This window comes from Lissotriton helveticus, chromosome 9, assembly GCF_964261635.1.
Source record: "Lissotriton helveticus chromosome 9, aLisHel1.1, whole genome shotgun sequence".
NCBI classification, from domain to species: domain Eukaryota; kingdom Metazoa; phylum Chordata; class Amphibia; order Caudata; family Salamandridae; genus Lissotriton; species Lissotriton helveticus.
Genome location: NC_136070.1, coordinates 50,810,339 through 50,836,264, shown reverse-complemented (window position 1 = coordinate 50,836,264; position 25,926 = coordinate 50,810,339). Strand labels below are relative to the sequence as shown.

The following is a 25,926-nucleotide window of genomic DNA, read 5'->3' as shown; positions in this document are numbered from 1 at the left end:
AGGCCTTGCATGCACTGTCCCACATCACACAGACAGGCCTTCCACGCACAACACAGCCCAACATCACACAGACAGGCCTTCCACGCACTGTCCCACATCACACAGACAGGCCTTGCATGCACTGTCCCACATCACACAGACAGGCCTTCCACACACTGTCCCACATCACACACCCAGGCCGTGCATGCACTGCACAGCCCTACACCACACAGACAGGCCTTGCATGCACAACACAGCCCAACATCACACAGACAGGCCTTTCACGCACAACACAGCCCAACATCACACAGACAGGCCTTTCACGCACAACACAGCCCAACATCACACAGACAGGCCTTGCATGCACTGTCCCACATCACACAGACAGGCCTTCCACGCACAACACAGCCCAACATCACACAGACAGGCCTTGCATGCACTGCCCCACATCACACAGACAGGCCTTGCATGCACTGTCCCACATCACACAGACAGGCCTTCCACACACTGTCCCACATCACACACCCAGGCCGTGCATGCACTGCACAGCCCTACACCACACAGACAGGCCTTGCATGCACAACACAGCCCAACATCACACAGACAGGCCTTTCACGCACAACACAGCCCAACATCACACAGACAGGCCTTGCATGCACTGTCCCACATCACACAGACAGGCCTTCCACGCACAACACAGCCCAACATCAACACAGACAGGCCTTTCACGCACTGTCCCACATCACACGGAACGGCCTTCCACGCACAACACAGCCCAACATCACACAGACAGGCCTTTCATGCACTGTCCCACATCACACAGACAGGCCTTGCAGGCATCACAGTGCCCCACATCACACAGACAGGCCTTCCGTGCACTGCACTTTGCCAAATCACACAGACAGCTTTGTTTAACACAAGACACTGGGCTTGTCTCTAGGGGCCAGAACTGCTCTCCTGTACATGACTGAGCCCTGGTTGACTTGAAGTGGCCCCTCCCTTACAGGCAGTGAGGTAGTAATAGAAGATCAAATCATACTCTAAGACTACCTACAGTAAATTGGAAAGAAAGTCAACTTATGAGGCATAATAAATGATTTATGTGGCCCACAATGTTATCCAAGTAGCTTAATATTTAAACACATTGGGGTTTTTTTGGGTTGTTTTTTTTTTACAGTAAAGGGAGCAAAAGGGTAGATATGCAACATGTCGTCCGGCTTGCCATAAAGCACATCACCAGCATTTTATTCATTGTTCCTTCATCCAGCCAGAAAAAAACAAAAACTGCTCCAATCAGCAGAAAACAAGCCTACACGTACATAATAAAAGGTGTGCCATTCTGCTTCACACACGTCCCCCGGAAATATCAGCGCCAAGAAACTGTATAGTGTATGTTGCGCTTTATAAATGCCTTTCACATCACATCACATCACAATACCTCTTAAACAGTCCTTCAGAAAGATACTGTACAATACATATTTATTACTTAATTGTCTCACAAGAAGGCACGTTAAGGTTCAAGAGATGCAAAATATGTAGTGTTTATCTAAACTAAAAGTGCCATTGATAATTAACTGTGAATTTCATAAAGTGCTTAATTTGTATAAAAAAAAATATATATATAAATATATATATATATACATATATATATATATAAGTGCCAGAGCTCTGTCAAGAGGTCACTGCAGCTTGCACCACTCATCGCCCCTGTCAGCGCCACCAGTGATAACAACAACACAACTACTAACCATCACACTCCTACAGGTGTGAGAATTCGGACAATTTCAGTCCTCAAAAGATAAGAGAAAGGCTTGGGCGGCAGATAATAGTCCCTTTTAATGTATATTGAATTAATAATTAACTGTTGTTGTGGTCGTCGTTAAATTAGCCAGACAGCGCCACCCTGTGTCAAACTGTCACAAGCGCTGGTGTTGACAATTAACTGCAGGTACCCAGCACCGGAAACCACTGGCTCAAATTAAGCACTGCTTTCAGGAAAAAACACATGTGGACATGAGTGAAGTTAAAAAAACGTTCCTACCAAAGATGCACTGATGCGTTTTAATTAGTTAATATTTAAAGATATACAGCTTTCATTCCTGCAAAAAGGAATCAACCTTCCTCACACGTCCCATTAAAGGGGATGTTAACACAAATGCTTTAAATGATCACGTCTTTAATACCCGAATACAGCAATCAAACATTAAAAGGTCACTAGTTAACTATTGCAGATTGTCGGGAGCTGTGCAGAAGTCGTTATACAGCATTTTAGTAGTACGTTATTATATCAGAAATACGTTATTTTTGCTGAAATCTGCAGATGCACCAGGTAGTGGATTATGTGGCAAGTAAAGCAAATTCACAATCAGAAGTAAAATGTCAGAGCCATGGAGTTGCAACGTTTCACTGTTTCTTCTTCCAGTACCTTTAACCACTTAAACGCGTGGCAAAATCCACCGCGGTACGGACGCTCGATTGCGCGAGCGAGGCTGCGTCGGCCAACGGACATGCGCAGCACTACGTAGGTAGTGCTCGCGACGACCGTTGGCCGACAGAAGCACGCAACGGGTTAATATAACTTTAACACTATTATCATCGTCCGTCTAAATGAGGCAGCCCTGTTTTTATCTAAACATCCCTTTTCGGATCCAACCACTTACATATTTAGATGGGGCTGCAGGGTCCTAATAACTACTCTTCTACACCATCTTTGTGGTCATTTTGTCAGTTTAGTGCTCAATGCTTTTTTGACCCGACACAGACAACAGTTCTGTACATGTCCCTGTAATAGGTCGCTTCAGTGCCGACATGTGTGGCGGAATCCGCTCCTTAGTTCTCCGAAGGATGCTGTACTAATTCTCTCAAGGTTCCTCCAAAACTGACCACCTACACATTCTTACTTTCCAACTTCAACATTCCACGTTCTACTGATGTCATTACTTCCAGTACATCACCTCTACACTGTCCCTTCCACATTTTCCAAAGTGGGGTAACATTTCTAAAGCTTGAGGTGACAACAGAATATTTACAAGGGGATGACCAGTCATTGGAAGACGTTGCCCCTTTGGAATGCTATGGTATAACCAACAAGCCACCTCTACAAGGACACTGGGGACTATGGAGACCAGTGTGGAATCATTCTGTTAAAGGCATCTCTATTCTGTCCTGGAATTTACTGTGTCTAGCCTTACAAAGTCCAAGAATGGCGCTCTCGCCACTATATCACGATAGAGGATCTGAGCCAATGTGTTGCAATCTTTGTCGACTTCTCTGAATCCATCATAAGGTGAAACACTGAACTCTACAATTCTGCAACCAGATCTACACCAGAATGTAATGTTATGAGGGTCTATAGAGTGCCTCAGGCCGTGGGTATTGGTGTACCATACACCCCAAAGTAGTCAAGTCAGCAAGAGACTAGAGTATACCCATCATAATGCAACACCAATAAATAACAATAATGATCCTAAAACATCTGCTGAGCAACTTTTTGGATTATTCATCCAGTACTTTCTGACGCTAATCTTACAGCAGCAATTCTGGACGTTGATTCGTACAGTCAAGAGCCCTATAAAGGCCAGATATTGTTGACATGAGAAGGGGTAAGTTACTTTAGATCAGTGTTATATTGAGATATTAAGTGTTGGTCATGAATTACAGCCCACTAAGGTTTGAGGATCAGAATTCACAGGTGAATATCACCACCAACACACATAGTCTAACAGACGATCAGGTGAAATGGGGGTACCGTGGAAGACAAAAGGCATCATTGGGAAAACAGGGGAACAATTCATGCAAAGATCCAGAGAGCGGATGGAGAGGGTCAAACTGGGGAAATGGAAGCAAAGACAGAGTAGTGGGGGGGGGGAACACCTGGGAAACAATGGTGATCGGGAGAGGGTATGGAGGTAAGAATATCTTAAGAACACTGGAGGGCAGATGAGGGCAACAGAGGAACAATCTTTACACTCCAGTAAACCTCACCTTATGGCTTGTCTAGAATGCTCTTACCACACCCTTAGCTATCGCAACCAAGCTTGCAGGTTTCAACCTCCTGCAAATTTTTCCAGCCCAACTCACTACCACGGATACACTCTGAATGTCATATTTGCAACATTATGACAAGCCACAGTTATAGACAACTCCCTCATAACCTAAAGTGACCACAACATCATCCCCTTGAAGATTACCACACCTGTCAATTACAAAACTTCAGCAAAAAATACCACTATAAGCAAATGCTCCTACAGACTATGAACAACTCAACACCCACCTTGAAAGAGCCCCAATAAACATGCAGCTGAAAGACATACACACTTTCTATAACTGGATCTCTACTGGAGTGGACAAACAGCACCAGCACCTCTGCCCCCCCACCTCGGCAGGTACTGCTCCACCTGCTCAGAGCAGGCAGAAAATTCCAGCTTATTTTGGGGATCCACATCGCCCAGTTAACCACCTACTAACCCTAGGTTTGAACAGTTATTCCCCATTTTGGGGGGAGGGGGTGAACTCGTAATGGCGGTGATACTGGCCAGTAACGTAGAATCTAGTCCCAAGGTATCGCTCCAAAGACCAGCCACCCCATAATGAGGGCCTAACTGGAACACCTAGTTACGCATGGACATTAAGATCAAGAGAGTGGATGTGGAGGTAACAACTGGGGAACAGCTGGAGGTGGAAACAGCAGAAGTGATGCTGTCTTTCTTGCTTGTGTTTTGAGTACAATCATCTTTGTGGACCTTCTCTAATTTAATCGTGCCACTCGAGTTCACAAAATAGAAATCCACAAATCATAATTTAGAAATTGGAAGCGAGGCACTGAGCTAAGACTGTTTGTCAAGATAAGCCCAGATAGACTCACAATTTACAAACTTTTACACAAAACAGCAAGAGAAGGCCACCAGATTCAAACAGATCCACTGAGTTCCTTACCCTCAGTAGCACCTAAAACCCTTAGTCTGCAGCTGTACTTTGACTTTGCCCAACCCACTCTGGATTGCACTTTTTTTGGTGTTGCTAGAACTCCAAAATATGTTTCACTCTTAAGTGATTACCAATCTTTCAAATATCTACATGAGCCAAATGTAAAAAACTAAAATGTATTCCACATGTATAATGTTTTGTATTTTATTACATATGACATTAAAATGTTTTTCTTTCTTTACATATAATTAATCATTTAGAAAGATCTATATGCTAACTCAATAAGATATAACCCCCGAAGAATTAAACACAGAAAAATTCATCAGTTTTCAAAAACAGTCACATCTCACATTTTGTGTCACTGTACAATTCTGAGCTACTTTTTCATGTGGGATTGTTCAATGCAAGTATATTGTGCAATACATATTTGCTAATTGGGAACTTGTGGGCCTGCAAAAACTACAGAGGAGTACAAAAGGGTAAAATGCATAGTGTGTCCTTTCACACTAATGTTATGTTTACACACTGAACACCACTGTCCAGAAAACAATCAATCCAAATCTTTAGTGGTTTAGAGGAACACATTTTTGAGGTGGTAGCTTGCTCGTTGTTCTCTTCCAAAGCAGGGAGTTGTTTTTAAAGACGCTGAACAGTCACCCATATGTGTGCCTCGCTTTATGATCGAGAGGGTTCATAGTTGTGGAAATGTCCATGGTTAGCAGATGGGATGGACCCCAGTTGGCCCTGTTATGTTAAGCGTTCTTATATAGCGCTCGAATCATCCTGGGGCATCTCGGCGCTGCTCAGATAAAACAACAAGAGGACAGCTAGGAGGTGGGGGCCTTAGTACAGAAATGCCTTTAGAGGTTTCCTGAATATTCGGTAAAATGGAATATCTCGCAGATTTTTAGGTAGGCTATTCCAGTATTTACTGTGGGAACACTCCACGCTTATGAGAAGGGAGGGACCCCAGCAGGTACTGAATAATAATAATCCACATTTGTAAAGCGCAAGCAATCACCCATTAGGGTTTCTAGACGCTGGGGGCCGTCGGGAAGATTAAGCAAGCTGCTGCCCAGAGTCACATGGCGCTGGGCTAATCTGCCGCTGGCGATCGAACCGGGATCCCCAGATTCCAGCGTCAGTCACCCTGGCCGCGGCGCCACACCTCTCCAGTTAGAAGGGATGGGCCCCAGCAGGGAGTGGGAACACTCCCCTACGAGAAGGGAGGGACCTCAGTGGGTAGTGAAGGGACAGTCCACGGTGAGCAGAAGAGCAGATCCCAGTGGGTTGTGGGGAGACACTACTGCGAGAGATGAAAGGGAGAATCTTTCACTCCCTGAGGGGCTTAAGCCGTTACAATTGTGAAATGAAAGCTATGAAGGGGAGTTTAATTTTATGGTGAGTTTTGCCGACAAAGCATTGTTTACTATGTTATAGAGCATGGTTTGCCAGCCATTTAGTATGATCTTCTGACGTTTAATGGTACGAATCGGTTTCTGAACCCCATGGGATAACACAACAAGGAGGGGCCCCCTGTTACTGAATCACGTTGTTCGTGTCCCTTTTTAATGTATTTTCACACTACTCTTTCCTGACTTGTGACATAGGGGTTCACCAACTAATTTACCCTGAAGAATGTCCCTTACAGTTAGTGGTGACTTTGTGATGGGCAGAAACATGTTGACACCGACTGGTTCGACTGCGGAGGGTTCTTAATCCTTCAGTGCACCAATTAAATGCTTTTAGGTCTCGCCTAGCGTTGCAGCGCATGCGCTGCTCGCTGGCGAGAGATATTGTGAGAGAGGGATTTTAGAAGTGGGCTTGAAGCCCCGCCCCTCATTTCCATTGGCTGGCGTCACAGTTTATGCTAAACGGTGGGCTGCCATTGGAAATGAGCTTTTTGCGTTGCCTCCCTTTCGCCTTTTGGTCCGGCCCATCCGGACTGGACTACCTGCTTCACAGCTGAAGTGAAGCAATTTCTTATCTCAAGGAGGCGTGTTATATAAACAAGCTGCGGGATCCAGTCCGGATGGGTCGTCCCAAAAGGAGACAGGGCGCCGCATGTTTATTTTTTCATCGCACTTTCACTTAAAGTGAAAGCGCAATGCAAAAATAAACAGCAGCTGCCTTCCCACAATGATGAGTTCTTGTTTATTGATGTAGCTGCTATTTCAACGTATAGAATGAACTCACAAACGGTTTCTAAAACTGAACATTTCGGCGCTGTTTTTGCTGAGGAAAAAAGGTGCTTCTTTCTTGTGCAGTAATAACAGAGAGAGAATTGAGAACAATTTTAATTCGGAGTTGAATTAAAATTGTAGTTAGGTTTGCAGACAAAGGGCTGAGTAGAGTTTTTTTTTACTTCCGTGTCTTTCTTGCCATGCTGCTTACTTGCCAAGCATCACACAGAGACAGGAAATGTCTGTTTCTACATTTCTATCTTTTCTTCGTGACATCTTTATTATTTTCTTTTAATATATTTTTTACCTGAAACTTTTTCTTGTTAGCCGGCTTGTTTTTATTTTTAATTTCAATATTAAATTGACAGAAAGCCTTTGTTACATACTTCATGGGAAAATTGCAGTGTCGGTGCCCTGAGCATGGCCAGTGTGGACAGGGTGAGACCGGGCACCAGATGGATCCGCGTACTCTGTCTGAGACCCGAGGAAACCAAGCGATTGTCCCTGTATCTGGTGTCCACTTGACCTTTGGGAAGAAGTAGAAAACCCAAGTTAATGAATGTAAATACCTTTGTGTCCCCATGTGGCTGGGGGCAGCGCCGACTCTTTTTTCGCACTTTGAAAAACATTTATTAAAATACACAGGGTACTTTTGCTTAACTCTGTATTCTTTGTCGTTTTGCCACACATTTGGGAATTTAATGTGCTACCTATATTGGCAAATGTCTATTTTCGTGGAGTTTTCTTCTGATTTGAGATCGTTTTAATTTACATCGCTTCCCTGTTTCCGGGGGTGGAGGGAGGGATGAGACCTTTTCTGCTATATCTAGATGAATTCTCGTTTTCTTATTTATTCTTTTCCGGCAAGTTTTCTTCAAAGGAGATTACTGATTTACGGAACAACAGTCGGTGCATTTTGCAAGAACAGGACAGTTTAGGATTGTGGGACCGGCCTGGCGGTGATTTTTTTAATACGCCTGTTTAAGCAATATTTATTTTAATGTTTATCCCTCCGAGTTGCACGGGAGTAGAACTCCTTTGCTCGAATGAATAAAACAGCAGTTTGTAGCATCCTTTTGCATGCACTACTGCTTGTGGTTCACTGGGTTAAACTCTATATCGCGCAGAGTACTGTAGGCGGCAGCAGTTGATTGTAGGAGCCAGCAGCGCACCGTGGGTGGGGCGAGGGTACTCCAATAACGCACCAATTGTATAGCAATCGGTGCGGTGGTATTGTATAGCAAAGCAAATGTCTGTAACTTAATGAAAGCCGAGACCTATTGCATTTTTAATGCTTGTTAACCTTGTGTTAGGAAGGTAAAATAAGTCACATCCTGCCTTGTGTCGAAGCATGTTTGTTTCTGAGTGACTTGAACACAAAGAAAAGCCCCAAGCTCGATACCAGTACTCCAGGACCTGCAGAGACTAGAGAGGGAGAGTCAGAATCTCTGAAAGGCAAGCTAGACTACCAATGTGGCAGTCAAGTTTTAAAGGCCACTGCCAATGAAGCTTGTCATAAGGGACGACAAATGGATGACAAAACATTCCACATCTGAAAAAAACTGGACAGGAAATGCGCATAAATTAGTGGTTTTTGCAAAAAGGGAAAATCCACAAGAGCCTTGTTGAAAAACATCCTCCTATCTGAACTCAGGTTGCACCACATACACCGCCCTGATAAGCCTGCCCTGCTCCCTCTAAATTTCCCTGAAAGGTGACAGTGAAATGATGCTCCATGAGAGCATATCAACTTTCAAGCTTAAATAATGCTGCTTTGTTGTTGGTTCTTGGACTAGTATGTAGCTTCCTAGGAAAGCATACCTACTGAAGCCCTGAAAACCATCACGATGGCCCGCATGGACCTGTTAAGAACCTCTCGGAGCACAGACATGACTGATGCCCATTCTGCTCCTGGCTGGAACAAGCTTGATGAACAAGTTACTTATCTTTGGTAACGCTCTTTCTGGTAGAGACTCTATCTAGCCGCAGATTCCTCACCTTGTGAAAACACCCCAGACATCAGGCTGCGTCTCGAAACTTTTCAGCAGCACCTCTGCGGGCAGGAAGGTGGCACCTTGCGGCTCCACACGGACGCCTTTTCACTCTGGAAATGATGTGCATGGCCTACATAGGTGCCACTTTTGCACATGGACATACTTTTGAGACGATACGCACCCCCAGGTGCAGAGCCCCAAAGACAAATTGGTAGTACGTGTGCCGATTCCTAGAGTTGGGATCTTATTAACTGAAAGAGTTCAATCACATAACAGGGAGGATGAGAGGGTCGGTGAGGAATATGCATCTCAATAGACTCTCTACCAGAAAGAGCGTTACAGAAGGTAAGTAACTTGCTCTTCTGAAAGAGACTTCTGGCTGCAGATTCCTCACATTTTGAATAGATACCAAATGAGTACCGATTTGGAGGTGGGTCTGTGAGTGGACTCAAACCAGAAAGTCCTACATGACCGAGAAGGCAAAATGCCACGCTTGGTGCACCTGACTAACAAGACAGTGGTGATTCGTGAACGTGTGGAGGTTCGTCCATGTAGCTCTCTGGCAGATGTCTAGGACAGGGACTACGAAAGCTAACACAGTGGTGGCAGCTTTGGCCCTGGTAGAATGAGCAGACAGACCTTCTGGAGGCAGCTTTTTAGCCAATGCATAGCAGATCTTTATGCAGGGCATGATCCAGCGGGAGATGGCTCTCTTCTGCATTGCCATGCCCTTTTCTGCTCCAGCAAACTGCAGAAAGAGCTGATCGTCCACCCGGTGTTTCTTGGTACAATCAACGAAGTACCTCAGCACTTTTTAACCCCTTGAGTGCTCATGACGAGGTCAGCTCGTCATGAGCTCCGGCGCTCATGACGAGCTGAGCTCGTCATGACCGCGCCCGTTCCGTTGAATGCTCGCACGCTGATTCCCCTGCTGTGCTGAACGTTCCATGGGAACGGGTGTGGCCATTACGAGCTCAGCTCGTCATGAGCACCAGAGCATCGTAGGTCACGACAAGCTGACCTCGTCATGAGCACCGGCGCGCTGTACGAGCACCCCCGCTGCCCAGCACAGCGAGGCAAACAGCCCCGCACGGAAGGGGTTAAGGGCCTAAGTGATGGAGTTTCTCCTCCTTCTCCTCAGAGGGGTGAGGCAGAGCACCTAATGCTAGGAGAGTGATAGTTTAACCGACATGGAACAACATCGCAACTTTCGGCAGGAGGGATGCCGTATTCGCCAAAACCAATTGTCTGGGAAGAAGGTAGTGAAAGCGGGATTAACACAGAGCATGAAGCTCACTCACTCGCCATCCAGAGGTGAAGGCAACAAGGAGCAGAGTCTTGGACGCCGATCCCCCAACATTCTCTCAGTGGCTAGCTAGGCTAGTCGCAACTTACCATCTCGAGAAAGCGGTCTCTGATAGGAAAGGCCGTAAAAGTCGGAAGAAGGGCCTTGAAGTGTGGGAAATGTTCACATCCTGGTTGGAGCAGCAGGGGTAACTAGGTTTTTTGCTCTCTTCCCCGCTTGCTTGGTTTTTTTCTTCTTTTTTGTGAATCTCGATTCGATAGTGCCATTTACTTTTGTTTACTCCTCTTTTTGTGCCATTTGCTTACTTTGTAGTTCTACATTGCGGTGGGTGGTAGGTAGGGGGGGAGGCTGAAATGTCATATCTCTGTATTATTCTTGGTTACTCTGCAAATAAAACATTTTTCTTTAAAAAGGAGCAGAGTCTTGAAGGTAAGGAGTAGTAAGGGATAACTGTGAAGCAGCTCAAACAGAGTGCACATCAGGTAAGCCAGGACCCAATTAATGTCCCATTGGGGCATCACAAAGAGAGAAGGGGGAAACATATGCTGGAGCCCATTAAAAAAAAGTGCATGAGAACTGGCGATCCAAACAGTGAGGGTTGATCTGGCAATGGTAAGAAGGCCAAAAGGGCTGAAAGATAACCCTCAACTGTGCCCAAAGCAAAGCCTTGCTGGGCAAGAGACAGAAATCTTGGCCTGGAGGGGATCAATCTGGCATGTGCTACATCAAACCTCAAATTTGTCCCAAATGCAGGTGTATACAGCTTTCTTCGACAGACACCTGGTTGGCAAGAGGACATCAGCACTTTGGGAAGTAGCTCAAAGGTGTTCAGCTGTCACCGCTCAACCTCCAAGCATGAAGTTGTAGATTGCGAAGGCCCGGGTGCAGAACCCTGCCCTGTTGCTGCGACAGCAGGTCATCCCAGAGGGGAAGTCTGATCGTGGGACACGTGCTCAAGCCAAGGAGGAGGGGCCCAGAAGCAGTCTGTCCCGGTTGTAAGATCTTGTGCAATATGCCTGTTTTTACCTCCATAGTGGGGAGCTGGAGATCAAGGACTTCAGCCTCCTTGCGCACAACCAAAGCGCAGGAGGCACATTCTTCATTGGCTGGGCCAGGCGGGGAGAAGAGGGCTCTCTCTGGGGAGGAATCCAGTCCACTAGCCTCCTGCAAGTCCTCAAACCAATTTTCCTTGACATAGGGCTGAGCGAACTCATCACCCTGGTCATATCCGAGTCAGTTACCCGAGTCAGTCCCAAAAAGGAAATGCCAAGAATATAGCTGGCTTTGAGATAATGCAAGTTCAGAAATAGGTGCCTGGGACAGATCTTGGCATGACATCGGTCGATGGTGGACCTGCATTGAACCAGCGGCGGAAAGTACAAATCAAGGGCCGTCCTCTTTGGGCAGTGAGGTCAGCAACAACGTATCTGGGCCCGGCGTGGTTTTGGATGAACGGGCAGCATTGAAACTGGAGCTGAAGGCAAAAGTGTCTCAAAGGGTGCAGCTGGCGCCCATGATGAACTCGCAGGAAGTCCAGTTGGAAGACCTCTCAGCTCCATGGGGCTTAAAGGCACACCAGAGGGAGTCAGTAGAGATCCAAAGAGCCGGACCATAGCCGCAAGTAACCTTTCAATCTGCTGCGGCATGGCTGAAGGCCTGGAAAACTCAAGTTGTTCCAAACCAGATGCTGAATCAAGTTTGAAGTCGACTAACTTCCAGAGCGGGGAGGTTGGCGCTACCCAGACTCATCATCAGGGGAGGGGATTGGTGCGAAGAAGAGGAACTCTGCTTTGACTTTCTGTACTTACCGGAGGAGTTGGGAGCACAATGAAGACAGGCTCAGACGACTCAGGGAACAGGATTGGACCTTGGATTTGGAGTCTTTCTGTGCATTGTGACAAAGTTTCGCCTCACGTTCCCTCATGGCCGTCTTAGGGGAGCGACAACCCTTGCACACTGGATAAACTGGAAGAAAATCGAGAAGAAGGAGGGTCTCAGAGACGAAGGAAGGTCCAGATCTGCATCTCCGCTGCAGAAAGAATGGAAAGGAAGTCAGCGCGCTGGGGCGGCACTATTATATGCCCAGCAAGCAACTTCCGGAGTGGAACAGCGTCTGTGCAGAGCTGCATGGTGCCAGCTTCCGGTGAGCAGGTGAGTGAGTTGACGGCTCAAGTCTGACTCCTGTGGAATATTCAAAAGGTGAAGAATTGGCAGCTAGAAATATCTACTAGAAAAATATCCAGCTATGGACACTATCAGATGCAGTACGAAGTTTAACCAGTGTGGGTCTCACAGCCTCATCTCAATCCTCCCTCTCTCTTTGCATTCACCCTGACTATAATCTGTGCATGAGGCTATATTTCAATGACTTTTCCCATATATGCCAGCTCTTTATTGGCTACACTGATCTGGCCATTTCTTTGCAAGGTCGGCCATTTTGTCTGCGCTCTTCCTCGGCTAATGGCCGACCCAGTCATAGGCATCGATTCATCTACATGTAGTGTTTGAGTACTGCCCGACACCTCACCCGCCTCTGATATAATAAATGACATGCTCCCTGCATCGAGCTGCCTCCTCCAATCATTGAGGAGGCCCGGGCAGCGGCAGCACGGTGACAGCGCAGGAGGCGGACTCTGAGCAGCCAGTTGTGCCCAGTGCATTCTAATTTGTTTAGACCAATAACCTCGGCACTGCTTTTCCACCTCTACGTTATAACGCATGGGTCTCCAACCAATCGATCGAGAGCTACCAGTAGCTTACAGCCTGCCTCCGAGTAGCTCACATATATAACGGCCTGTCAATTGGGTTCACAATACAAAGCTGCAGTTTTTCCAAGACAGCGCTTAAAATACTGTGCGTCCCATTCTGCCATGCTTAGGGAGCTCACAGTGCAGACCACCATCCTCTGATTTTTTTTCTTTTGCCATACCCTTTTATTGCGCTTTCTTTTCTTCTTCCTTTCCAGCCTTTTTGTTATCTTGCCTTTCTTTCCATCTTGATGCATTTTTCCTTCCAATTCTTGCTTTCTCTTTCTCCTTCCTCTTTCTTCCTATGCCTTTCTGCTTCATTCCTTTGCTTGCCTTTCTTTATTTCCTTTTTATTTTATTTGCTCTTTTTCTTCTCATCTTTTTTCTTCCCCTTCCCCTGATTCTCTTGTTTAGATTTCTTTATTTTCTTTATTCTTTCCTTCAGTCTTTCCATTTTCTTGTTTGTTTTTCTTTTGTCTTGTTCATTCCTTTCTTTTTATTGTTATTCTTTCATCGATTCCATTCTGTTTTTAATCTTTCATTCACTCCTCTACTTTGTTTTTTGCTTCTTTCTTTTTCTTCCGTTCATTTTTTCTGCTTATTTCTTAATTGTTTAATTCTTTCATTCTCACTTCCTTTTCCCTTTTTTTTTCTTTTTCACATTTGCTGCTGCTTTTCTTTCTACCTTCTTATTTTTCAGCTTCTCTTTTCTTTCTTAGTTCCTATTTCTTACTTTTTCTGTCTTTTTCCCTTTCTTTCATTTGCGTAATTTATTTTTACTATTTATATTTGCTCCCTTACTATGTTCTCTTATTCAGTATTCTATTTCTTTCTTTGGAATTCTTCCTCTCCCTTTTCCTTCCCTTCTTCCCCCTTCCTTAACTCATTTTCTTCCTTTCCTCACACCTCCCTTTCTTTGCTCTTTCATTTCTCTTCCGTTCCTTTATATTGCACCTCCTTTGCTCCCCTCATCCATCTTTCATTCTTTTCTTGATTTGTTTCTTTCTTCCTTTCCCTTCTTTCTTTCTCTTTTCACTTTGTTCTACTTTCTGTTCTTTCCTTCCTTTTATAGCGTTTATAGAGAAAACTCTTCAGGTATTATTTTGTGTGGCATGACTACCTGACAGGTATACCCTGAGGGGTTACTGCAGAGATACGTTTACTTGTAGACAGCTATCAAGTTTGCAAGTGCCTTTCAAACTGGATTGTAGACAACTGTCCTAGTGAATGATGCAATCTCTATGTTAAAAAATAATGTTCTGATTTACTTATTTGTGGACATCATCCACTGGACGTCAGGATAATTAGCCAGATACGTCAACATGTTTCGGCCCATTATAAGCATTGCATGACAACTATACCATAAGCCCCGGGGAGACCCTCGCCTCACAGAGGTGATTCATAAACAATACATGTGTAAAGCTGTTCCTTTTGGACCCCACAGGTAACCCTTTTGTGATAGAGCTCCTATGACATTACTGGGGAAACCCCGGGCCCTCCATAGGCGGTGCTTATTGTGCCCCCTTTACGAATTCTTCTGCAGGGCAGCAGCACAAGGCAGATTCCAATAAGCAGAATCCCGTCTCACTATAGGAAAGGCTGGAGACCCCATAACACGTGTTTTAAGTCATTTATTTTATGTGGGTGTGTATTTATAATTGTTCTAATAGTGGACATTTATAGAGCACACTGCTTACCCTGAATTGTTTTTGGCAGTCAACACATACCAGAAGCTAGTTCCTTACTGGCAGTGCCACTTTAGGAGCAGGTACCCCAGTCTGTTTTGAGGAGGGGGTGATGTATCTTGTCCGAGGTCTTCTGGAGTCTTATTACTGAATCTAGCTGCAGATCCTGGAAGTAAATTGGACACAGCAGACCCTTTCATACATCTGAAACTTACCAGGCAGACGCCGCTGCAGCTCTGTACGTTCCTTTGGTCGTCTGTGGTTTTTCGTTCTATCTGGACTTACCTGGGTGGGTTCAGAACTCTAAATATAATGCACACTAAAAGTGCAACGGGCTCTAGGGTGCATTGTGCAGGTGTATCCTTATGTTTATGTTTTTTGTGTGCTATACATTCTCTGTATTCTTGAATTGTTGACTGAATGGCCGTATAGGTCTGAAAAGAACAAAAAGAAAAAATTGGAACTGGCTTCGAGGGGAATCACAGACGCTGTGTGGACTTCACTATGTCCCTCTGCACGTTGAGCCACGTTGGCGGGAGGTGGACCTGTAGTGAGGAGGCGACTTACGATGGACACTGTCCTCTAGGCAGAAGATGGACAAGACCTGGACAGCCAGATCAGGGTCCTCTTTGAGGAAGAAGGGCTGATGGATGGGAGTAACCACGACTGGCAGTGAGCACTTCTTGCAATAGCTGTGAGACTCATGTCCAGGTTTACCTGCTGCCAAGGAAGATGGTTAAGATTTACCACTGTCTGGACTGGGCCGGGGCAGGGGAGCTGGCTGAGGCAGGAGAACCCTAGGCTGCCCCTCAGGTCCTTGGATTTCAGAAACAATAACAGACGGAGCCAAGCTGATAAAAGGCAGACTGCCTAGTGCAGTACTAAAACATGTTTATTTCAGAGAGATTCTAGTAAATCCCCTTTCAATTTGAGAAAGATGCAAGACATTTTTTGTCTTTTTAGGTCTCGCCTGGCGTTGGAGCGCGCATGCGATGCTCGCCTGCGAGAGCTATAGTTAGGTAGACAGTTTCGAGAAGGGGACTAGAGCCCCGCCCCTCATTTCAATTGGGTAGCGTCGGCGTTTATGGTAAACGCTGGCATCCCATTGGAAAGGACGTTTTATTGTTGCCTCCCTTTGGCTTTTTGCCGGACTGGCTCGCCTGATTCACGGCTGTCGTGAAGAATTTTCTTATCTGCTGGTTTATTTAACAAGCAGATAAGAAAAGTCTTCACAACAGCTGTGAAGCAGGCACGGAGCTTAGAGGCTCACGGGGTCACAGGGAGGACAAGGCAATGGTGTGCGCTTGTATAAACTAGGTGGTCATGGCTATCCCATTCTATGGAATTATAAACATTCATACTCCCAACCCTCACCAGTCGACAATGCCAAATACAGAAAGCACCATTCATCCAGAAGTTGGCTCTAATGGAAAGTTTACTGTGCTTTGTATTTGCTCGCATTTGACTCTAAAGTTGCACATATAACGAATTGCTCGAGTCTATTTGCGAGTGAGAAGAATATTGGTAAAACGCAAATATTAACACTTCGCACTACAATCCAATTTATCGTTGCAGCTTGAATCTCGTTTTTTGGGCGGAGAGGTGGCTCGTTTAGCAGCGGTCACTCACCAGCACTGTCTGCAGCTGCGGCTGTAAGGGCACTGGCTTGCATTTTGCGTGTTTCTGCTCCGCACACGTGTCGCAGACTGGCTTTTCGCGGACCGGACAGTACAGCTCCAGAGGCCAGTTATGCTCTCGGCACGGCCAAAGCACCTCCGCCCGAGCGGTCTCAGAAGAACGAGGTCCCCTCTGTAGTGCGGGGCGAGGTGCATGATGCAGTAGGAATAGCCACAGGTCAGGCAGACACGCTCTGCCCACACTCCTGCGCAGTCCGAGCACAAGGGCTCTCTGTTGCCCCTCTTGGGCTGCTGCCTCTCCACAAGTTTGGCGATAGTAGTATTCTTATTCAGCCTGGGCTGCTTCTTGTACCCAGCGCAGCACACAGGACACTTGTACTCCCTGACGCCGGTGCTCCAGTGTTTGTCGAGACAGCCCATGCAGAAGGGGTGCACACACAGGAGGGTGGCAGAGACCGAGAACAGGTTGGAGCAGGCCAGCTCGCTGTCCGCTTCTCTAGCTGAGGTAGCCATGTTCAGCCGCCAGAACCAGCTGTGAGAAATTGAAACTGAAAATAAACAGAAAAGTCGTGGCTGGTTGAAAAAAAAACGTGTCCACGCTGGATGTGAGGTTTGTCTGACAACCGATAGTTTCCACATGCTCCCGGTGTCACCTATCAAATCACATAAAACACAAGAATAAAGTGGGACACAATCCTGCTTGATCATGATCCCAGGAGGAATGCACCCAAAAAAGTGGGGGGGTAGTGAGGGAGGAAATAAGTTGATATGCGGCCTGGCAGGTATAGGGCCTAGTCCAATGTGATGACAGGCGCTCCCCAGAGGACAGACCCAGGGGTTCCCAGCTCCCAGTCACTTCTGTTTCCTGCAGCAGACAGGACCCTCTTCCAGCCGTTAGTCCGCAAACTTCCTGAGGAGGTAGCTTCAGTGTCAAAAGTCAATTCCAGGGGAGGGGGATGTGTGGACGACAGATGACGTGCTTCTGCCTCACCCCAGCAGGGGGCTGCTCAGTCCATGGCCCAGTGATGGTAGCCAGGAGGAGAGCAGGGTCATCTTTCTTACATGATCAGGGCCCCTGAACCCAGTGCGGCAGAGGGGAATTAGACCTAATGAACAGGCAGCATTCTCCCTTTAGCAAAGCCTTAAAAGACCAGTCTCTTTATCCTACAGGTTAAGTTAGTTCGGTTTGCAACTGTGCCGAATCAGTATCTTTGTCGAGCAGTATACCAAGACTACATCGGCTTATCGCCTACAGACATTTGTTGCGCTTTATAAATGCTGCTCATATCATATCCTGTGGCAGCTCTCTAGAGTTCTTCTGAAATCTCAGCAGGCCTAAAGGTAAACCTGGAGGCATGGAGTGGGAACATTGTACCTTGACAACGTCAAGAACCCAAGTATTCTGGGTTGTAAGTGGCCACTAATGAAAACATTTTTTTTTTAGCCCTCTGCCTCCAACTCAGGAGTCATCACCTCTATTGCACAATTGTTGGAGTGCACATTGAAGTAAGACCTCCGACCCTCGGTCTAGGTCCACTCTCTCCCCGCAGCTCCGCTGTGACGTCTCTTGCCTCCAGACCCCAACCTCCTCCTTGGGAGGTTCGCGGCTGCTGCCTGCTCCTGCGCCTGCTGCCCGCTCCAACTGGGACCAGACTGCCTGCAACCACCGTAACCTTTCTCAGACGTTTTTTCCTTATTTTTCTCCTGTTGTGCCACTGTTATTGTGCCCATCTGTGTCTTGTTCTAATTCTACCACTGTTTTTATTTTCTCGTGCCTGCCTGTTCCTTTCGCCGCTGCCCCTGCGGCTCCTTCCCCCCCGGAATACCCCTGCTCCCGCCTCCCAGCCTCTCCTCCCTCCCACCTCCCCTACTTAATGGCGGCTGATGTTCGGCCGCGCAGCGGAAGCACGCAGAGGGTGTGCCGCCGCCATGCCAAAGGCATGTCTGTCTGCGCCTGTCCGGGACCCGACCGCGGCCAGCAACCGGAAACCTGGAACCTCTCACTACCCATCCCTACGACACCACCACCCTCCTCACACTCAACCCTGAAAGACTTATAGAATGGCAACCAGCCTCGCCAAACACGATCCACGACCAGTTCTCCTGCCTCCACTGCCGCCAGACCCTCACTGCCAACCCGGCCTCCAACGCCGCTGACACCAGCACCGGCGACATCCTAAAATGCATCCTCCTCTACGTACGCTCCGTACACAAACATGGAAATCTGGAACCTACTGGACTCTTTCTCACCTGACATCGCCTTATTCACAGAGACCTGGGCCAATGCATCCTCTGCCCCCGACATCAGCACCGCTGTCCCAGACGGATACAAGATCCAGAGGAAAGACCGCCCCAACCACCCAGGAGGGAGCCTCCCCATCACCCACAAGAGCACCCTCCGCTTCACCACCTCCAGCAAAATCTATCCCTATGCCGAACACCTGCACTTCCAGATCCAGATCACCCCCAAAGCCACACTCAGAGGAACCCTTGTCTAAAGACCCCCCAGCCCCAAACACCCTTCGCCACCCCCATCACCGACTTCATCGCACCCCACGCCATCGCTTCAACAAACTACGTACTCATTGGAGACCTGAACTTCCACCTCGACAACCCCAGCGACCCCAACTCCACTATCCTTTGTGACAACCTTGCCAGCATTGGACCACCACTGCGTACACTTCCGCATCAACAAACCCAAAGCATCCAAACCAGCCCCACATCCACCAAGTAGGAACTGTAGCAAGGTTACCGACGAACAACTTAACTCCACCCTCACCGGAGACAACCACACCTGGACACAGGACGTAAACGACGCAGCCAGAGAACTCCACACCTGGATCTCCAACTGTGCAGACAAGCTCGCCCCACCATGCATCCCCGACAGACAACACCCCAGGAAAGCCAACTGGTTCAACACCGCTCTCCAAGAAGCTAGGCGCACCTGCAGACGCCTGGAGAAGAAATGGAGAAACACCAAGACAACCGAAAACCACACCACTTACAAGGATGCCATGACGGACTACCACAACCAGATCAGAGCCACCAAGAGGAACTTCATCCACAACAAAATCCAGCCAACTCCACCAACTACAAGGAACTTTTCAGTGCCATTCAAGAATTCATCAACCCACGCAGCGAAGCCACAAACATCACCTCATCCCAAGAACTCTGCTACAAGCTTGGAACCTATTTCCATCTTAAGATCAAAAACCTCTACGACAATTTCATCAACCATCCACCAGGCGCCCCCGCCCCCCAGAAACACCAGCCAGCCCACCATCTTCAACTGGACACCGATCACGGCCGAAGACACCGCCTAGACCATGAAAAGCATCCACTCGGGGGTGGGGGGGCACCGACCCCTGCCCCCTCACATCTACCACAGATCTGCAGCCGCCGTCGCACTCGAACTACAATGCTCCATCAACACCACCTTCAAAACAGGTACCTTCCAAGATGACTGGAAGCGCCCAGAAGTCAGACCTCTGCTCAAGAAGCCCACAGCTGACCCCATCGACTTCGAGAACTATTGCCCTATCTCGCTCCTCCCCTTCGCGGCCAAAGTTGCAGGGAAAACAGGAAACTGACACTTCATTGAAGAGCACGCCGTCCTCAACCCGTCCCAATCCGGATTCCGAAGCAACCACAGCACAGAGACCACCCGACTCGCCACCACAGACGACATCCGCACCCTCCTGGACCAAAGCCACTCTGCAGCCCTCATCCGACTCGACCTATCAGCGGCCTTCGACACCGTCTCCCACCACACACTACTCGCCAGACTACACAACGTAGGCTTACAAGGAACAGCCCTGGACTGGATCCGATCATTCCTCACCGGAAGAAGCCAAAGGATCAGACCCCCTCCTTCCTCTCCGACCCCATGAAAATCACCTTCGGAGTCCCACAGGGTTCATCACTGAGCCCCACCCTCTTCAACATCTAAATGGTCCACCACGCAGCCATCGTCCGACAACACGGCCTCAACATCGTATTCTACGCCAACGTTACCCAGCTCATCCTCTCCCTCACCAAAGAACCCACCACTGCCAAACTCAACTTCCAGAAAGGAATGCAAGCCATCGCAGTCTGGATGACCAACAGCTGCCTGAAGCTCAACGCAGAGAAGATACAAGTCCTCGTCCTCGGTACCACCCCTTCTGCATGGGACAGCACCTGGTGGCCGACCGCCCTCGGAAGCCCACCTACCCCCTCAGACCACGCCTAGAACCTCGTCATCGTACTCGACTCATCACTCACCATGAACCGACAGATCAACACAGTCACCTCCAGCTGCTTCAACACCCTTTGCATCCTCCGCAAGACCATCAAGTGGATCCCCCTGAGTCAAGGAAGACAGTCACCCACGCACTCATCACCAGCAGGCTGGACTATGGAAACACACACTGCGCCGGCATCAATAAGTCCCTATTCAGCAAACTCCAGACAATACAGAACACAGCCGCCAGACTTGTCCTTGGCATCTCCCGACACGAACACATCAGCCAACACCTATGCAGTCTTCACTGGCTCCCTGTGGAGAAAAGAGTCCCTTTCAAAATCCTCACTCATGCCTACAAATGCTTACACAACAATGGACCCAAATACCTCAACGACAGAATCAACTTCCACGTACCCAAAAGAAACCGCTTATCTTCCAACCTCGCACTGGCTGAAATCCCGCGCATCCACAGAGCCAGAGCAGGCGGAAGATCCTTTTCTCACATTGCAGCCAAGACCTGGAACGAGCTACCCGCAAACATCAGATGAACCCCTTCCCTGAACACCCTCAGGAAGACCCTAAAGACTTGGCTCTTCCGCTAAACTGATCTGTGGACCCCCCCCCCCTCAGCGCCCTGAGACCCTCATGAGTGAGTAGCACGCTTACAATTCTCTGATTGATTGATTGATTCAAGCTCAGAACATAAGCTGCACTCTGGGAAGAGGTGGGAAAGGCAGGAGTGATTGAATGCCAGGAATGAATATGAGACCAGCTTTGCTGTAGAAGGTATAAAACACTGAGAGTTTGTATAAGACATGGAAATAGTTGAAGAAAGTACATCTACATATCTACCCTAACAAGCAAATATATTTTTTCAGACGGTGGATGGATGAAAAAAAAGTCATTTTCTATACCTCCATGGTGAAACATGTATGTTCTGGAGATTGGGCACATGTGCACACCAAACATTTTGTTTTAGGTCCAGCGGCTTACATGGACTTGCTGAAGTCCAAGGGTACCATATAAAGGTGGGTGAAGACAACTGAACTGTTGTTCACAGCTTATGGAATCAGATTCAAATGTCAGTGATTTGGTCAGTTTTCTCACACAGTTAACGATACACTTTTTACCTCGTTTTTTGCCAATCACTTTAAAAACCTTTAACCGAATTTAGTTCGCAGCCAACAGTGGCCTTTGACATTATAACAAGCTTTGTCTCAATCAGTCCACCTCTTTTTTGGTAGCCTTGGCTAAAGATCCAGTGTGGGTGTTACAATATTAATATTACGTTTTGGCGCCTTCCCTCTCCTTATAACTGTACCCACCCTGACACATTACCGCCAAACGTTCCAAAAATAAGTTTAACATCTTTTAATTTGTGAGCATATTTTTTTTGACATGCAGGTCTTATGGGGATAGCCATGACACAGTAAATTCTACACTCATTCTGAACTCTGACAAAATAAAAATGCCACATCTAGGAACTTGCACACAAAATACTCTGGGGTACCTGAAAATACATTATATAAACTTGACATAATGGGAAACATATACAATTAAACAAATTACACTGAAAAAATAGCAAAGTCAAAGCTTTCTGGTCTACTTAGGGTAGGAAGAAATCTAGGATATAACAAAGGTTGTGATATCTCTGGCGCTCCGCTAGCGACTGGATTAAGAGGTCAGTTACGTCTGTGAGAGTCTGACAGTCTATGTTGATGGGCCATTCCCAGTCTTCAACACTTTCACTTTATGACAACACTTCTCACCCACCAAGGCATGCATCAGAATACAATGTACGACTCTCGACTGAAAGCTTACCGAGGAAGGAAAGGTTATTCTCCAGGAGTTTCTCCCGCAGCAAGACTTCATGCTCGTGTCCGATAGAGCTGAGGTGCAATGTCAAGGAAAAACGAGAAGCTTCATAATGTTCAAAATATAAGAAAATATCTGCATTAAAGGTGATTAAGACATCTCAGGAAGCCACTAGTCAGTGGTTAACTACATGGTCACGTTTCTGCCGTGTTGTACAAAAGATATCCAGAGCTATCAAGCTATAACCAGGCAACCAATCTTGGACTTGAAGTTGGGTTAAGCTATTCCAAGAGCTAAATAAACTATATTTGGACCGGTGCGTTCTGGCCAGTAGGACATGTCTCCAGAGGGATAGAAAGCCACCAATATCCGGGGTATAGTACAGAAGGGCAGCTCATGTAATAAAAGTGACAAGCCATATTTTCTATTTGCTTCTCCCTCATGTTAAGCCACCCATCTGATGCCTTGTCTTCAAGAGCATTCATAGTTGAGAGCTAAGTCATTCTCACAGATCAACTTTGTGAACGTTATTAAGGCGCTCCTAAAAACTTTCTTTAAAAGTGCAGGATCTTGCTATCCAAAGTTCTACCAAGACACTTACTGTACATCGAGAATGTCGTCCAGTTCAAACTTCTCTGCATACTACCCAGTTGCAATGATGGATCGGCTCCCTGTTTTGTGTCCAACAAAATCTTAATCCCAATCGCTTACGGAGTTCTAGGATCAACAACAATGCCTCTTTCATCAAACACCATTCTGCTTGAAACATTGGGAGGAAGACTCTTCCATTATGTTGCTGTTAAGAAACACTTCACCAGTAAACCCTAGGTGGGAACCTTGACAAGATCAATTTAGAGCAGCTCTGAAAGGTCATCCTTTGTCTTACTCAGGTGTCTCTTTCAAGATTGCAGAGCTAAGGGTGATCAGTGTCTAGAATTGTTGAGGTATATTGCAGTTAACTCAAGTTTTCGCGAAAGGAAAAATAGCCATCCTTCAAAGCAAGCCATTTATAGATTATATAATACATCGAATAATAAAGGCCTTGACATTTGATAGAGCACTGCCGGATTATTTTAGTACATTAAACAGACCAGAATTGTACCTGCCAGGGGATGACTGGCATTCGTAAGCTTTCAACAATAAATGTAAACCAATAAATGTTTTAGACACAGCTACACCAGCATTTCTTTAACTAATGTTTTTACCCTGCTTACAAGCTTGCCAGAAATTTGGTGCGTGGACTATTTTAGGAGGACACAATCTACAATTTCAGCAGGTAGACTCACACCGAATTCCAGCTAGCACCCGCTGATCAAATTCCAGCTATACTGAGTTTTCTGTACGGAGTAGGAACTGACAGACCCAGGAATACTATGGTCTGTACCATGTTTTTCCCAGTTCTAGGAAAAATCCATTCACATTTTCCACCTGCTTAGAGTAGGTGGAAATTATCAGTAGGAGGGTCGGAGGGGGGTTGCAGTCTGGGGTGCAGTGAGTTTGGTCAGGCTGTGGGGGGGGGGGGGTTATTACCTGCTCCACCGTGCTACCGCAGGGGTGGGGCAAGGCCATGCCTGTGCTGTGCTGCTACCTGAGGTAGAGGGGTCTACTGTCCAGAATTATCGGATCCAGAGTTTGCAAACCTGATAATTCAGGCCCAGACGCACTTATTAATCAGTGGTGTAATTCCACTCGGAGGTATTGATTCAGAAGGCACTGCGCTACTCATAAGGGACGTAATTAAAACACAATGGTTCTCACCAACAATGTCAAGTTAAAAAAGAACCTTTAAGCAGTACCCGGGACCAACTAATGGTCCCAATTAAGATCCAAGTTAATTTACATCTAAAGACCAAGGGGGAGAGAGGTTGCTCATCACCCTAACGACTCGTTAGATGTAGGAAAGGCATCAAAACAGCAGACAACTCCTCTCTGTCAGGGACAATCGTGAAAGCTTCCGCATAATTCTCCTACACCTGCCACCATTTTCGACATAAACAATTACAAGATACTCTTGTTCCAAAAGGATAGACTGTAATTGGGCTGGATGAGGTTGCACTTTAGTGGTTCAGATCATCCCTCTCAAATAGCACCCATCAAATAAAATTAACCAATTTTTTTCCAAAAATGAATCAGGGGAAGAACGCTCCAACTCTTCCAATCCTAAAGATACCTTCAGCCGACCCCCTCGAATTGTCAAATTATAGGATCATCTCAAAATGACCTTTAGTCGCAAAGATATTAGAAAAGACATTGATAAACAACGGAAAAAAATCAAAGGGGGTTAACAAAGTGCTTCATAAAACACAAGTAGGTTTTGGACCACTTCATTGCACGAAAGCCTGCTCTGGTGTCAGTAGTTTTGGATAATAATAGGATGCTATAGGATGGACGATGTAGCGAAGCGTTGATCCTGTTGGATCTATGGGCTGCGTTCGATACGGTCTCCACAATGTCTTGATCCTGAGACCGCAGATGTCGGGAATGCAAGGTAAAACTTTAGATTGGTTCTCTTCATTCTTACCCAATCGTTCTCAAAAAGTGAATGGCGACTGTCTCCCTTAATGAAAGATTATTGTGTGGTGTGCCCAAAGGGTCTATATTGAGCCCTGCCTTGTTTAATATTTATGTCTCTCCATTGTTTCACTAATAAAAAAAATTTGGTTCATCACTTATGTCATATGCTGACGATCCCCAAATTGTTGTCTCAGTGGTGGATGCAGCCTCAAACCTGTCTGGTTGTTTGACTTCAGAGATGACATTGATGTGCGGCAATGCCTGAAAGCTGAATGGAGAGGAGATGGAGCCGCTACGTTTTGACCAGTTGGTCATCCCAAATGCACCAAATGAGTGACTCTCTGAATTAGGTGATCCTCCTAATCCTGTTGCAGAAACTAAAAACGTAGGGGTAATAATTGATAATCTTAATATGGATAAGCAAATAAGTAAGGTTTCAGCAATCCAGGTTTTTATATTTAAGGATGCTGTTCAAAGTACTGCCAATGCTACCTAAGCATACTCGTAAGAAGGTCGTCCAGGCTACTACCTTATCACACCACCCTATATTAGTGGCTATAGGTGAAGATGACGACCCGTTTGCAGACAGTCCAAAACTGGGCCGCTAGACTGCGGGTAGTTGTTAATCGCAAGGAACCTGCAAATCCTACACTGAAAACTCTGCACTAGTACTTATTGATGAGAGAATATAGTTCAAAATTGTTTGTACGGCTCATCAAACCTACTATGAGCTGGGTTCTGAAATTGTATCAGAGAAACTTCAGACCTATAGTCCGTGCTGGCCTACACGGTCTGCTACGATTTCCTGTTCCCCGAATAAGCCTGACCAAAAAGGCAGTGGAGCATTTTTGTTTTAGGCTTTCAAATTGTGGAATGCCCTCCAACTTCAGTTAAAGGGTGAAGGCACCTAAAAGT

General features: G+C 46.6%; 1 protein-coding gene across 2 annotated transcripts in view; it reads right to left on the bottom strand.

Moving 5' to 3' along the window:
* The window catches only part of CDIN1 (CDAN1 interacting nuclease 1), a 682,509-nt gene that overhangs the window by 282,834 nt on the left and 373,749 nt on the right, over positions 1 to 25,926 (bottom strand). For both annotated transcript variants that reach the window (XM_078661977.1, XM_078661976.1), the window contains exon 9: positions 22,504 to 22,571. In XM_078661977.1, the coding sequence (XP_078518103.1) occupies positions 22,504 to 22,571 (68 nt within the window). The remainder of the gene's footprint in view (positions 1 to 22,503; positions 22,572 to 25,926) is intronic.